At 39.2% G+C, this 16122-nt stretch overlaps 1 protein-coding gene across 8 annotated transcripts in view; it reads left to right on the top strand.

The window, feature by feature from the left end:
• Positions 1-16122, top strand: part of mllt10 (MLLT10 histone lysine methyltransferase DOT1L cofactor) — an 89327-nt gene that overhangs the window by 48162 nt on the left and 25043 nt on the right. For 5 of the 8 annotated variants that reach the window (XR_009821180.1, XM_062021205.1, XM_062021204.1 and 2 more), the window contains exons 7-8: positions 5592-5681; positions 16012-16110. The exons of 1 other annotated variant lie outside the window; for it this stretch is intronic. Coding sequence is in view for 6 of the 7 variants with exons in the window: in XM_062021205.1 (XP_061877189.1) it covers positions 5592-5681; positions 16012-16110 (189 nt within the window). In the remaining variant the exon portion in view is untranslated. The remainder of the gene's footprint in view (positions 1-5591; positions 5682-16011; positions 16111-16122) is intronic. 2 more of the 8 variants (XM_062021206.1, XM_062021208.1) reach the window with 2 other exon arrangements.

The raw sequence follows: 16122 nt of genomic DNA, 5'->3' as shown, positions 1-16122 counted from the left end.
CTGCATTGTGCAAAGTTTGTGTCTAAAAGGCATCAGCACAACGAACTTGTTCCAGCATCTGAAGCCGAAGTCTCCAGCCGAGTGCAGGAAATACTCCTCTTTATGAGGTGAACAAGACACAACACTAAAAAAACGAACTACGGGCTAAAAATTACTTTACTATGGAGGAATCATTTACACAAGGTATGTATGATGTGAAAAAAGCACAATGCGTAGAGCGATCACTAAAGCAGTTGCTCTGCATGCCGCCAAGATGTGTAAATAAAAAAGGCTGCGTTTACTTTTTTCGCTTACTAAAACTAACTATAGTCCTCAATGTTTTACTTCATTATTTGTTTGGGTACAGTGTATAATATTACATTTTTATTTACAGAAGTGTGTTATTCAAGACAGAGTTCGAAGTTTGCACTTTATTGATCTCAATGTTGGAGATTTGCACTTTATTGATGTCAATGTTGGAGATTATTTGCATGCAAAATGTGCAATCCTATATTTTTGTTAACAAAAGTATTGTATTCAAGTAGAAATATTGCTTCCCAAGGGAAGCTCTTAATTTAACTATTTGAAAATTATTCCATAAAAAGTACAATTTATATCTGGTCTTAAAAGAAAAATATTATACAAATTAGAATTTTACCAAGAGTAAGATGCATTGTATGCAGTGTCATTTTAAACTATTAGTTTTTGATTAAATAAAAGAAAAGCTTGTTTTGAATTATCTTTGTCATTTGTATTCAATGGTTTCTTTAAAAAGTAAGGGAAAATCTGAAAAAAATGTATCCAAAATCCAATTTTTTGTAAAAACAATCAGGGATTTTATTTTTAGGCCATATCGCCAAGGCCTAGAGAAAGGTTACATTTTAAATACAAATGTTTAGTTTTGATAGGTCATAAAAATATAAATAATTATTAATATAAAACACTTCAATCAATCAATCAATGTTTATTTATATAGCCCTAAATCACGAGTGTCTCAAAGGGCTGCACAAGCCACAACGACATCCGCGGTACAGAGCCCAAATAAGGGCAAGGAAAACTCACCCCAGTGGGACGTCGGTGTGAATGACTATGAGAAACCTTGGAGAGGACCGCATATTACGGAGATGAAAGAAGGCCGTTTTAGTAACACTCTTAATGTGTGACTCAAACGAGAGAGTTGGGTCGAAGATGAACCCAGATTCTTTACCGAGTCGCCTTGTGTAATTGTTTGGTTGTCAAATGTTAAATTGGTATTATTAAATAGATGTCGGTGTCTAGCAAGACCGATAATCAGCATTTCCGTTTTCTTGGCGTAGAGTTGCAAAAAGTTAGCGGACATCCATTGTTTGATTTCATTAAGACACGCCTCCAGCTGACTACAATCCGGCGTGTTGGTCAGCTTTAGGGGTATGTAGAGTTGGGTGTCATCAGCATAACAGTGAAAGCTAACACCGTATTTGCGTATGATGTCGCCTAGCGGCAGCATGTTAATACTACAGGGTGCAGGGCCAAGAACCGAACCCTGGGGAACTCCGCACGTTACCTTACATAGTCCGATGTCACATTGTTATGGGAGACGCACTGCATCCTGTCAGTAAGCTAAGAGTTAAACCAAGACAAGGCTAAGTCTGACATACCAATACGTGTTTTGATACGCTCTAATAAAAAATTATGATCGATGGTATCGAAAGCAGCACTAAGATGAAGAAGCAGCAATATAGATGACGCATCAGAATCCATCGTTAGCAATAAATCATTAGTCATTTTTGCGAGGGGTGTCTCCGTAAAGTGATTTGCCCTGGAACCGGATTGAAAAGGTTCACAGAGATTGTTAGACACTAAGTGTTCATTTAGCTGCTGTGCAACAATTTTTTCGAGGATTTTCGAAATAAAGGGAATGTGGGACACCGGTCGGTAGTTTACCATGAGGTCAGGATCGAGGTTAGGTCTTTTGAGCAGAGGATGAATAACCGCTTTTTTGAATGCTAGGGGAACAGTGCCAGAGGAAAGTGATAAGTTTATAATATTTAGCACTGATGGACCTAATATTACAAACAGTTCCTTGATAAGTTTCCCAGGAAGTGGGTCAAGTAAACATGTTGTTTGTTTTATCCCACTTACACGCTGTAATAATTCCTCTAATGTTATTTCATCAAAAAGAGAGAGACTATTTTGGAGGGCAGTATCCGTCGTATATACAGTCATATCTGTGTTAATAGAACCCAGTTGTAGCTGGAATGCGTTGTCTTTAATCTCCTTTATAATGAGTTCAATTTTCTTATTAAAGAAATTCATAAAGTCATCTGCCGAGTGGGTGGAGCTACCGTGAGGAGTCCCTTGTTGGGTTAGCGATGCTACTGTACTAAACAAAAATTTAGGATCGTTTTTGTTGAGGCGGATGAGATTTTAGTAATATTTAGCTTTAGCTAAGGTAAGCATGCGTTTATAAGTTATTAAACTATAACTCCATGCTTGATGGAAAACCTCAAGTTTAGTCGCGCGCCATTTGCGTTCCAGTTTTCTACATGGTAATTTATGAGCTGTAGTTTCTTCTGTAAACCATGGGGTACGCCTTTTAGGGGCCCTTTTTTTTCTCTAGCAGGGCGTCGTCAAAGTTGTTAGTGAGGTTATCAATAGAGACGACATAATTTGGGAATGGTGCCATTACCGAAGGCAGTAGGTCAGCAAGAGTAATCGTTGTGGCAGCATTAATGTTGCGGCTGCTATGGCAGTTATTATTGTATTATTAGCTTGTTGACAATGAGTCAGAACTTCGAATTTTATAAGGTAATGATCGGACATTACTTTAGTATACGGGAGTATCATAACTTTGGAGGTGGTGACACCCCTGACAAGCACTAGATCTATCGTATTACCGTTGCGATGCTTGGGTTCATTTATTATTTGTGTAAGACCACAGCTATCAATTATAGTCTGGAGCGCCACACACTGAGGGTCCGATGGGGTATTCATATGGATATTAAAGTCCCCCATTATGATTACCGTAATTTCCGGACTATAAGCCGCTACTTTTTCCCCTCGTTCTGGTCCCTGCGGCTTATACAAGGGTGCGGCTTATTTACGGCCCGTTCTTCTCCGACACCGACGAAGAGGATTTCGGTGGTTTTAGTACGCAGGAGGAAGACGATGACACAATGATTAAAGACTGACTTTTCATATACCGGTAGGCTGGTTATTTTGATAACGTACAGGCGAGCACTTTGTATTACTTTGCACCGTTGTATTATTTGTACTCTGCACGAATGCTGTTCGCCATGTCAAAGATGTGAAAGTTTGATTGAAAGATTTATTGTTAATAAATGGGACGCTTTGCGTTCCCAAACAGTCATCTCTGTCCCGACAATCCCCTCCGTGGTAGCAGGAACCCCTATATACTACGCTAATTACACATCAAAACCCTGCGGCTTATAGTCGGGTGCGGCTTATATATGGAGCAATCTGTATTTTCCCCTAAATTTAGCTGGTGCGGCTTATAGTCAGGTGCGGCTTATAGTCCAGAAATTACGGTATATTGTCGGCGTGCGTCACTAGATCAGCAACGAACTCTGAGAATTCACTGATAAAGTCTGAATAGGGCCCTGGGGGGCGGTAGATAACAGCCAGGTCGAGAGGCAGCGGTGTGACAGACCTCATAGTAAGCACCTTATATCGTGATACAGTTTTAAACCATATCGCCCAGCCCAACTTTCAATCTTCACATTTATTCATTTTGTTCACATTCATTCTTTCTGACGTCGATCATCCCAAAAGAGCCTCTGCTGTCATCCTGTGCATGTTTTCGCAACCACAACCAGCTTTAACATCTCTTTTCAACACACGTCACCACTAATTTCAACATGATGCGGAAAGGCAGCGAAATGTAGCTGCCATGACACAGCATCACTATCTGCCGCCCGGCAGTCCCCACTTCCGTTCTGTTTCAGCTTCGCTGTGTAGCGAAATAGCACAGACTTTTATGATATCTTGCGAATTCACGCTTAATCACGTGCTGAAGTAAACACTGCGGAACCTCTCAACCTTTGCCGTCCATCAATACCCACAGGCGTGCGCGTCTGTGACAGCATTTACTGTACTTGGCTTGTAGAAAACACACAATTTTTGCTTTGCAGAACAACAACTTTTTGACTTCAATAAAATCCTAAAGAGTCTGCTGCCATGTCGATTAAGTTCTGTTGCAGTTAAACATGCTGTGAAAATTTTGGGCTCAGAAAGGCCGTCTGTCTGCAGATGCATCTGTAATCAATGTCCACTGACTAATCCTGTGTCATCACACCATTTATGACACTGGCAAATAAAATGATCAAAAAGAAAGAAAAGAGTACCGGTAATTAAATGAGCGCTTCAAAATGCCTATTCAGTTGATAATTTGCTTTCCCTGGATCAATCCATCCACCCCTTCTTTCATTCACATTGACATTACTCTCTATCTTGTATCTCTATTGGTTCTGGTGGTCATCCCTCTATTTCCTTGAATTATTTTTAAAATGCCGCTAATTGTATATGTTCAAATGAGCATATTTCCTAGTCTGTTACAAATGAGCTCAATTTGTGAAAACAAGTCTTTCGAGACCAGTGCTAACATGAAAATATGCCACAAGCTTTTTTTTTTTACGTGAGCACACATCAATGATATTTTTGTTAGCAATAACGAACACGAATGGAAAGACTCATGCTGGCGTATTGATTGTGTGCAAATGGTTTTGGAGACTTGTGCCGATGGAAATGCTAGAATTATACGGATGGCTGTACGAGAGTGAATCAGTGATGGGGTGCACAATGTTAGCGGAATGGTTTTATAAATTATGAGAAAAGGACAATAGTGTTTTTGTTGGCAAGATTATGGCAACTAATATTGTGGGTGTTGAGGTTTTGGTCAGATCTTTATTTTTTATTATATATATATGATACTAAAGATTGATTTAAAAAAAAAAAAAGGTTCAGTCTAACACCAGTGATGCCATAATGTGACCAAGATGAAGCGTAATGAGCTTGTAAAATTCAAGGTTGTCTTTTTAGGAGGTTTTTTTTGTATGAAATAACGAGAGAGAAAAAAAATCACATACCTGCATTGAATGCAGGCTTTAATCTATGCCTGGAGGTAATCTCACTGGTTCTTAATCACCATGGCTACAGACACTACGAGCAATACCAAACAGGCTTGGACTGAGATCGATTGCCAAGGCTCTCCCAAAGCATCCCAGGATACCTCATAAAATCATACCCTCAAAAAGACACTGAGCATGTAACGTGGTGCATAGCATATTATGTGGAGGAAGGTTTTGAGTGTGGCTGTAATGCACATTAGAATTATATATTAGCGTACATATATATACAAACAAATCACTACAAAATCCAAGTGAATGCCTGCAGGTGATGTTGTGTATTTATTAACCAAAAAATACTTCTTTTTTTATCACGTAGGGAGCACATAATCATGCAAATTTATTGTGACTTATTTTTATTTTTTACTTCACTTCAGTCGTTTTTTTGGTTTTGTTCGGGTTTTTTTAGTTAGTAAAACATTTTTAGGATGAAGCCTCTTTTTCTTTGAACTTCAACCAGTAACTTGGAGTTCCTCTTTACCTTTTTAGCGAAGGAGCAGGGGCAGCGGTAGTAGATCTCAAAGCTTAAGTGACTCTTCCTCTCAATGTATGGATAGACCCCCAGACCAGGACCAGCAGGTAAGACAGACCTCAGATCTTACCCTCTCTTTGCCTCCCAACCATGACTGTGGATCCACCAGAAACATGTCGCTTTTACCTGCTTACACTGTGGAGAGATGGTCAGACATGTGCTACCATTTGGTCAGACATGCGCGGCCATTGAGGAAATTGTACTTAGCAGCTTTGTATTTATTTTGATCACTCTTTATTGTTGTATGAGAGTAGATGAAGTAATTATCTCCTTTGTTTAGAATTTATGTGTTGAAAGAATTGAGGCAACCAACTGTTGATTCAGTCCCAAAACTCTGTTAAGTTGAGGCATTGAAACAGGTGTTCAGAACATTGAGAGAGAGATTCTCCCATCTATTTTAAACGAGAACTACACTTTTTTTTTACATTTTGTTTATCATTCACAATCCCTATGTGAGACAAGAACACATGTCTTTCTCTTTTTTCTGTATTATAAATTGTAAAGTACGGCTCGTACGCGACGGCTAACAATATAGCTAATGGGAGTTATCTTATCCACCTATGAAGCCCTCTAAGGCTCAATCCGAATTCTCCCTCTTCCCCTTCCCTCTTCGTCTTTACCCTCCCCGCTGGCTTTAGCATCTAGCGCCATGGCTAAGTGTGTGGAAATACGCCTATAGGAATTTGGACGTCGCTCGAGTTTTGCCAAGTCTTGACCTAAATCAGATGCGACAAATGTTTATTTTCATGATGCTGTCGCACGGTATGTTCGGCATTGTTGGCATCTTTTTTTTTCCCGCTTGTCAACATCACGAAGAAAACAGACCTTTTTTTGTTGTTTCTAAAGCCGATCAGTGACGCGTGTCCCCTTTGAAAAAAAGGCATCCTATAGTTATGCCGTTATACGTTGGTCTCACGTGTGTTTCCAGACACACATCGATGGCAAAGGCAGACTTTTCACAAACATGTATCATGTTACAATACTGATGAGGCAGAAAACAAAGAACATGGTGTCCTGAAGCAATAACTTATGGTAGCTTCAACCACTTTACTGGCTTGTAACGAGCGGTAAAACATACAATAAACAAACAATTGAAAAGGTGACTTTTGTGGCTGTGCGGTTTATTCTTTCTACATTGATAAAACAAATAATATAGTTACAGCTGTTTAAGTTAAATATACTAGAACTCGGTTGTTTTAACAGGCGTTAAAAAATACAACAAACAATTTATATTTATGGGCTTTGTTGGGTTTCTGCCATCGTAATTTAGCAGGCACAGTGTAATGTTGAAAATTTCTCCTCTCCCTCGATATCTTAGGGAGGTCACCGAGCTCATTTCTTTTAAGAGGGCTCTGTGGCCCTCACACTTGGCCTTTCCCCCTTACCTGATGGAGAATTCGGACACCACTTGATTGACATGAACTCGCAAAACAAAGGGGGAAGGGTGGGTATTCGGACTGAGCCTGAAACATTAAAAAAATGCCTACAGTACTCCATTTACATGCCTTGACCTGCATATTAACCAAATATTAGCAACATGGTTATTATAAAAGCTAACACCAAGGAACTACTTTTAGTAACACGGCGCTTTGATCAAGTGCACCTATTGACATACTGAGCTGCTGCTGTGTTGCCTCTGAGTTGATAAGTTTGTGCTAGTTTATAAATCATGCCTCGTACGTGTATAGTAGACGGTTGTGTCCGTAAACCAAGAAGTTGGTCAACGTTTGAAATTCAATTTAAACTTGACAACATTGCTAGGAAGACGCAAACATATGCTCATTGTCCCCACCTTTTCTATTTACCTGAGTGAAAATTATTATTAATTCATTATCTATACGGAGAACACAAGTCTTTTGCTGAAAGATATAAACATCCTATCAGTTGGCATTCAAGTGAAAGCAGAAATTGTACATTAAGTGATTGTTTTATTATGTTCGGAGTTTGTATTTCTTGTTTAGCACTTAGCAATACTGTTACATGATGCTTGGTGTTTCACTATAGCTGGATCTGCTCATCATATAGCCCAGGCTTATTCATCTGGCTATTCACTATATATTTAAAGTGTTTGTTAATCAAATGCAAACTTCCTCACACTTTCACTATAGCTGTGGGCTATTTGTGTCATGAATATATTTTTTTTATTGTGCTTGTTGATAAAATGCAAAAATCCTCACATTTATTGGTGCAGTGGCTGCTCTCCTTTTTATACATTGATCTTTCATCGATGATGTCATTCATAACAATATAAGCAGATGAGATGTGTTGTGGGTGTATGGATTAGTCTTGCTTTAGCTTTGTAGGTTAGTCGGTGTTTCAAGTAGCTGTCTCGACATTCTTTAGTTCAGAACAGGGCGGTTGAGTGTTTTGAGGGTGAATAAGTAATACCAGACACATTATTTTCCAAAACAAATGTTCCTTCTCCTCACAATGACAGTACTTCAGTCACATTTACTTTAATTTCCTTAATATTGGGCATTTAATAGGGGATTTTGTTTTTTTGGCCAATTCTGGGATTTTGTCGCCGGTTATGTTAACATGGAAATAATATGACCTTACTTTTTTGTTGAGTTTAGTGATTATTGATTAGGCATGCTAGCACTGTGTCAAGTAAAAAGTAGCAAACATGATGAGGTCCCAAACATGTAGTGGACCTAGTCTTTCTTTCACTCATATGCTCACTGAACTGTTTCACCGTTACAAGCTCAAGAATATGCATGCATGTTGTGCGGCCCTATATTAGTTTTTTCTCTATTATTATTATGATGGTGAGAAGCTGAAATCTACATCAAAATTCAAATAATTGTCCAGCCCTAGCGTGTCTGCAAAAGAGTGTTTGTATTTTTCGTATTGTGCTGTTTAGTTAGTATTAAAAACTTGAAAAGGATCTGTTTAAGGCAGGGGTCACCGACCTGTCGATCTTTGGGACCATACCGATCTATCGCAAAAATACAAGAAAACAAATAATTCATATGACATCAGTGACATCCCCACCCGGAGATTGACAAACAGACCCACCAACAGGCACGCATTTTAACCTCTGAACACGCCCACAGGCCTCGCCTCTCTCTCTTCAGCCTCACATCCAGCCGCTCTCGACCCAGCGGACACACCCCCAGAGCACAGCGGCACACTTCACCGGCTCATCCTGCAAACACACATGGCATGACGTGCTCAAAAATCGATTTGCAACTATGCATGAAGGTTGATTGTTGGAACGTATCGGACATTTTCTAGCATCCAACATCAAGCAACTCTTCATGCATGCGGGGACTTGCATTTTGGGGACGCATAATGAGAAATTTACACACACTTTCTGGGCAGCAATCAACCGGCTTCCTATCTCTAGCAATGCGGTGCTCTGCTGGAAGTTCTGCCACGTTTTCACAAACTGTAAGGTTCCAAAAAGCGAGCGGCCCGTCGGGCCGAGGCCCATCCATTAGTCACAGAGCCCACCGACATCATCATCGCTCGACTGCTACAGGAAGCTACAAGCCAAATAATCGAGTCTGTGAACATTGCTCCAAAGTACGGATTTTGTGTTGATTTATGTACAAAAATGAACATTGACTTGTGCAAAGGCAGTAATATATGATAAAACAAGACTGCAGCTAAAGAAGGACATCCTTGTTCACCACCTCTTTATCACAAAGGAAAAACTCGCCAGATGAACAGCTGATTTTCCTACTTCCAGTGCTGACGTAAACCTACTTGCGTTATATATGTGACCATAGGATGAACACATAAACTACAGTACTATATATTGGCCATAAACATTTAGCTTCTACAGCTGGGGTGCCCAAAGTGCGGCACAGTGGCCATCTGTGGTCCGTGACTCGTTTGTTATTGGCCCTTGGCACATTACAAAAAATTATACTAGCCAAAATTGGGAAAACGCCAAAAAAACACTATTAAAAAAACTAAATGTTGACATTAGCCAAAAATAAATGAAAATATGACCAAATCTGCTGGGTCAAAAGTATACATCCAGCAAGGTTAATATCTGGTTACATGTCCCTTGGCAACACTGCAAGAAGGCGCTTTTGGTAGCCATCCACAAGCTTCTGGTTGAATTTTTGACCACTCCTCTTGACAAAATTGGTGCAGTTGAGCTAAATTTGTTGGTTTTCTGATATGGACTTGTTTCTTCAGCGTTGTCCACATGTTTAAGTCAGGACTTTGGGAAGGCCATTCTAAAACCTTACTTGTAGCCTGATTTTGCCATTCCTTTACCACTTTTGACGTGTGTTTGGGGTCATTGTCCTGTTGGAACACCCAGCTGCGCCCAAAACCCAACCTCCGGGGTGATGATTTTAGGTTCTCCTGAAGAATTTGGAGGTAATCCTCCTTTTTCATTGTCCCATTTACTCTCTGTAAAGCACCAGTTCCAATGGTAGCAAAACAGGCCCAGAGCATAATACTACCACCACCATGCTTGACGGTAGGTCTGGTGTTCCTGGGATTAAAGGCCTCACCTTTCTGGGTATTGTGGCCAATCGGCTCAATTTTTGTTTCATTTGACATCACATGGAAAAAGTTTAGACCTTCAGGAGGAAAGTTCTCTCTCTCTCTCTGTGTGTGTGTGTGTGTGTGTGTGTGTGTGTGTGTGTGTGTGTGTGTGTGTGTGTGTGTGTGTGTGTGTGTGTGTGTGTGTGTGTGTGTGTGTGTGTGTGTGTGTGTGTGTAAAGTTTGGTGATCACTGATCTAAGGTACACTGGTAAATAAAAAAACACCTAACTGCAATTAATTAGCAGGTAACTAGGGCTGCAACTAACGATTAATTTGATAATCGGATAAAAGAGACAAACTACATTTCTATCCTTTACAGTATTTTATTGAAAAAAACCAGCATACTGGCACCATGTTCTGGACATTGGGGGTGCAGCATACACCAATAATAACACAGAAATGTAACTCATCAGAACTGAATCAGATATTGTACACGTTTCTGTTGTGAATAATAAAGGATTCATTTTAGGCTGCCTCTAAATAATAGCATGAAATATTCCAGCACCTTCATAACGTTTAGTTATACTAAAGCGTCACTCAAATCTAAATATATTTATATAGCTTTATCGGGCCCGGCTACATTGATCCATTATGAAACCAACCTGAGATATTTCTGTCCGTTACGTTTATTTCGAAATTGGTAACCGTGCGTTTTCTCTCTCAAAACGGAGTCAAATGTGCCGGAGACACATTATCAGCCCCGCGTTGCAACAAAGGCATAACGTTAACGCTACTCACAAAAAAACTGAACTCATGAATGCCTGTTGCCACTATGGACTTAAAAAGTTACATTCTGTGAGTTCCCTTCATCCATGGCTCCAACATTTTTCCTTTTCAGGTGCTCCTGAAGCAATGTTGTACTTCTGTGCCATTTTGCAGGAAACGGTCTACTTTGAAGTCTTTAAAGTAAAGTGTTCCCACACTTTTGACAACTTAGGTCGTACACTTTTCTCCATTGAAGCAATAACCTCAAGATGTTTTTCTGCTGAACTATCCGTACGGTTTACCTGCGCCATTTTTCGAATGTTTCCAGACGGCGTCGTCACGTGAGCTGCACATGACACATCATTGGCTAGCTTACCTCCACCTCATGAGACGTAGCCTCAGCGCCGCCCTGGCGCTGTTTTGTACTGTTTTTGTACTTACTTTGATTATTGTTTCTCAGCTGTTTGTAAATGTTGCAGTTTATAAATAAAGGTTTATAAATATATATATATATATATATATATATATATATATATATATATATATATATATATATATATATATATATATATATATATATATATATATATATATATATATATATATATTTTAAATAAAATTAAAAAAAAGCCTCCGCGCATGTGCATAGCATAGTTCCAACAAATCTTTGACTAAATTAATCGCCAACTAGTTTTTTAATCGATTAGTTGTTGCAGCCCTACAGGTAACTATGGACAAAATGCGATTAATCATGACTGATCAGCGATCATTAGAATCGCTTGACAACCCTAGTACATATAAATGAATAAAATGGATGAATGCACATTTATTGAAGGCTCCTGTTGGTGGTCAGAAACAAAGGAAGGAGATAGCCACCCACTTCGCACTTTGCAACAAGATATTTTCTGAATTCAGCAGTGTTTCTCACCTTCTTTATCAAAGTGCTGGTACTCGCAACTTTCTTTGGCCCCATGGTGGCTTTTTTTGCTGTTGTACTCAACAGAAAAAGCACAGAGACTGAGTCACCAACGCGTGGGATTTTTTAAATTTTGGCATTCGATTCCGTGGTATGACACACGGCCAAACAAATTAGTTTGTTACGTGCAATGTTTGGCCATGCAATAACAGATGACCTTACAACATTTTGCTGAAAATGTTTATCAAACCGAATCATACAAAAAGTTGGGCGTTCAAAAACAGAGGCACAGCTGTGTTAAATTCAATTTTTTGATACTCACAAATTGTCACTATAGTGACTGCTTGAAAATTGTGTTTGCACACCACGCAGACCCTTGCATTTAAATTCGCTTTGAACAGCGAATGTGAACCCTGCCACCTGCCCCCACCAGGGACCACAGCCTATAATGAATGCTATATTAGTGAGAGCTAATCAGTCATGCCTGTTAGCAGTACATGTAATCACAAGTTGCGTAAAATCAGAATTTATAGCCGGTTTCAACTCTCAACTATGCGCCCCCCACACCCCTTGTTTTTTCGGATAGGGTGTAGTCTATAGCGAGCAAATGTTGCGAAGAAGTCTAGTCTTAAACATCCGTTCAACTTCAGTAGGTTTTCATCCTACATCTTTTTCTGCATTTTTCTACTAAGCTCGCTCAAAATGCATCCAGCTCTGTAAATTGATGGGAAACAATTAAGATGTGACAGCAACACTATATTTCTGATTAAAATGACAGGATTCAGATGTTTGTGTGTGTGTTTCTTTGCACACACAGATCCCACTCATTATGTGCCCTTCCTTGTTAGACCCTACAGTCAAACTACATCAGAGACTAAAAGACTCCTGACCCTACACATAGAAATGCCTGCAGGAAACACACACGTACACACAGGCTCAAATTCTGCCGCAGGAAACGGCACAGGGGAATTCCTGCCAGGCCAGGGCAGATTATTTCCACCCCCCCTCGCTTCCTGTTCCTCCATTACACCCCGTCTTCCCTCACCTCTCTAGGCTCGCCCCCCTTCCGTGTCTGTACCCTCTCCTCCTCTTCTTCCTCCTCAGGCCTTTGTGTGGAATTGTATATCATACTAACAGACAATATATGTTATCCTTCCATTGTTGGCATTTAGCCTGTTTATTTTATTACAGCATCATTTAATTTGTTCCCATTTTGTTTTTCCCCCTTCATGTCAGCAATTACCACAGTTTTATACACTAAATAAGATTTTGGGAATATCCACAAAAGTTAGTTCATACTAACTGTTTGTTAGAGCGTAAAGTATTTGTTTCATTGATTTGAGTGACCGTTTCCATCCCAAATGAGTCTCATGATCTTTTACCCTGCATGGACTGAGTGGTTGTCAGTCCATTGTTGCGCCGCTCATTGTGTAGGCCCTTGTTGATAAATAGACGCAGACCTCATCCTCTTCCTCCAATCATATTTACCGCGCACATTTTCAAAGACCACTTGGACATGTCAAATGATCTCGCTGCTCAGGGTGGGCACTAGAATGGGGGAAAAAGGGGGTGTAGACTTGCTGAAAGTCTGCCTGTATAATCAATTGACCTGATTGATAATACTTTATAAGGTTATATTGTGTGTGTATGTGTGTGTGTGTGTGTGTGTGTGTGTGTGTTCCCACGCCTGCCGCTTCGGGTTTGTGTGCGCGCGCAAGTGATATTCGACCCTGGCAGCTCTGCCTCTCTGTCAACACAGTCCTCTGGAATGTTAATGAAAGACAACAAAGGATTTACCTATCTATCTTCTTATATCTAGTATTATTTTTTTGCGTAGTTTTTATTAATTTTTTATTGCTTTATTGGTTAATTTTCCTGTTTTTCAGTCATGACAAAAGTTTTTTTTAATGTGTTTTATTTGTTTTTTAGCAAGTTAAATTAAGGAACATCATATGGTCACATTTGCTTTATTCAACCTATCCAAAAAATAGCAGAGCTTGTTTACCTTCCACCTACTTCAAATCTATTTTAGATCATTCATTCACACTAAAACTTTTACATCTTGTTAAAAAAAATATTTTATTTAAATTGTGTTCACTTCCTGTGTTAAAAACAAAAACGATTTTAAGCAATAACAAGCTTGTGCAGTGTTAAAGAAAATGTTTAAAGTAAGGATAAAAGTCTAATAAGAATATTGAATAAGAAGAACATGAAAATAAGAAATGGAATATAATTGAGTTAGAATACATGAAGACAAACAAGGTAAATAAAGCAAAGACACTGAAAAAAAGAATGTGAATACTGGGGTAATATTTTGATTAAATCGCACAATTAGATTTTTTTTATATGAAGTAAGTAATACCTTATTCGTTATGAATTGCTTGAATGTAATTACATTTGGCGTAATCAATGTTATTGTAGGCTTTTGTTTAATAATCAAGCAATTTAGTAGCACAGCTTTTTGATGCTTTTTTTGTAATGGCCATTTATGTATTTATATTTATGTGCATCGCAATAAATTTGAATATTTATGTGAATTAGTTTTTTTTATTAGCGGCTCCAATTAATTAAATATATTTTTAAAATATTTCACTCTGTGTTTAGTAAATCTGTAGAATATAAAAGCTTAATTTTTTCGAATTAAATTACTGAAATAAATGAAGTTTTCGAAGATTGTCTAATTTATTGTGATGCACGTGTATATGTGCATCTTTGTTATCAAATTACAGTAGATTTATTATAAATTGTCAAATTTAGCAGACCTATATCAAACTATACGATAGAAAATTGTCCACTAGTGGTCACACAACTGGTTGTGGCTTTGGGGCATACTTTTCGCCAGCTTGTCATACCAGGTTACTTCCTTCACTGAGTATAACTTATTTGTTACTTACCTCTGTTGCACTCTGCAAGAGGAAAACTATGACATTCTTATGGTGTGTGTGAACATGTGGAGATATTTAATTTCTATAAAACAATATGAAGGTTGATGGAATTCCAAACCACTATGTATTTCTTCATTTATTGTTGAAAATAATTCCAGTATTAGAAGAGTGACAAGCTCTGCTGGCAAAGCCATTGTGACTTGCTGGTGTGGGAAATTATGTTATCATAAGATTAGCAATACTTAACATGGTTTGGTCTTCAACCAGTAGTGTTGCATATCAGACCCCTTTAACTGAAAACAGCTGCTGCCTGCGATCAGAAATACCACCACAAACGTGGTTAGAGGGAAAAAAAGTTGTAAATAACTTAATTTGCAATATTTTCTCTCTAACACAAATGTTTACTTTTCGTTTGTATCGTCAATTGAACATAAACAAAAGAGGAAGCTGTATTTAAAAAATATTTACATTTAAAGATCATGGCACAGGCTCGTTCTTGTCACAGTTTACAGTTGTACCCACAAATAAACTGAGGCCCGGAACATTAGCATTAGCATTAGCGGAAAGCAGCTTGAAGGCAGGTTTCAGTGGAGCTGCTATCTCCTCCTTTGGCTGGTGGGGTCTGTTAACTGCCACTCATTGCGGAAGTCTGGCTAAACTGTCCCCAGCTTTCATGTGATCATTTCCCAATGAGACCCTGAGGGGGAGAGGCGTGGGCGGAGGGGGTAGAATAGTGGGCGTCACCAATAGGTCTCTTAGAATTGATGCATATTTTCACAGCCTGTGTAACCGACGGTTTGTTTAAAAAAAAATTTTTTTTTAAAAGTATTCGTGCACGTGTCTGCCTGTAAGGAGGTGTCAGGCTGTGGGGTGTTCATGTGAGGTGTAAATGCGCCGGCAACCGGTCGCCACCTCTGGGGTGCGAGAGGAGGCTTGGCGGTGTGCACGTTGGAGAGGGTGTAAATTGAGCTGCGATGGTCCGAGGAGGAGGGTATGATTGGATGAAACAATGAGACCTTGTGCACTCGGGCACGAGGCACTTAGACACACTGCTCCAAACTTCAGCTGGCTGAATTCCTTTTTCTCCCTCATCTCTCCTCCATCACTCTCTTTGTGTTTGTGACGCTTTCATCTTAGAGTGATCCTTTGAAATGTAATGCTCTCTTTCCTTCACACACAATTCTACTCCCCCGGCCGTGTCCCAATGATTTTGTTACTATCTCTTTGGAAATAATTCCTGCATTGGTTACCTGTTTTAACATCTTGGTTGCCCTGGTTATTTTCAGCTTTTCCTTTATTTAGTCTTACTTATATCATATTTCCTCTTTTTTTTTTTTTTTTACCCCCGTTGTCAATACTCAGAAACACAAAGAGCGGGACAGACACAAACCCAAACACAAGAAGACCTCCATGGACATGTCCCCCTCCCTTGTTCTTCCAAACATCATGATCCCAGAGAAGGTGAGGAGCAGC

The sequence above is a fragment of the Entelurus aequoreus genome, linkage group LG15 (genome assembly GCF_033978785.1).
Source record: "Entelurus aequoreus isolate RoL-2023_Sb linkage group LG15, RoL_Eaeq_v1.1, whole genome shotgun sequence".
In the NCBI taxonomy this organism is placed as follows: Eukaryota; Metazoa; Chordata; class Actinopteri; order Syngnathiformes; family Syngnathidae; genus Entelurus; species Entelurus aequoreus.
This window is presented reverse-complemented; position numbering and strand designations above follow the sequence as displayed.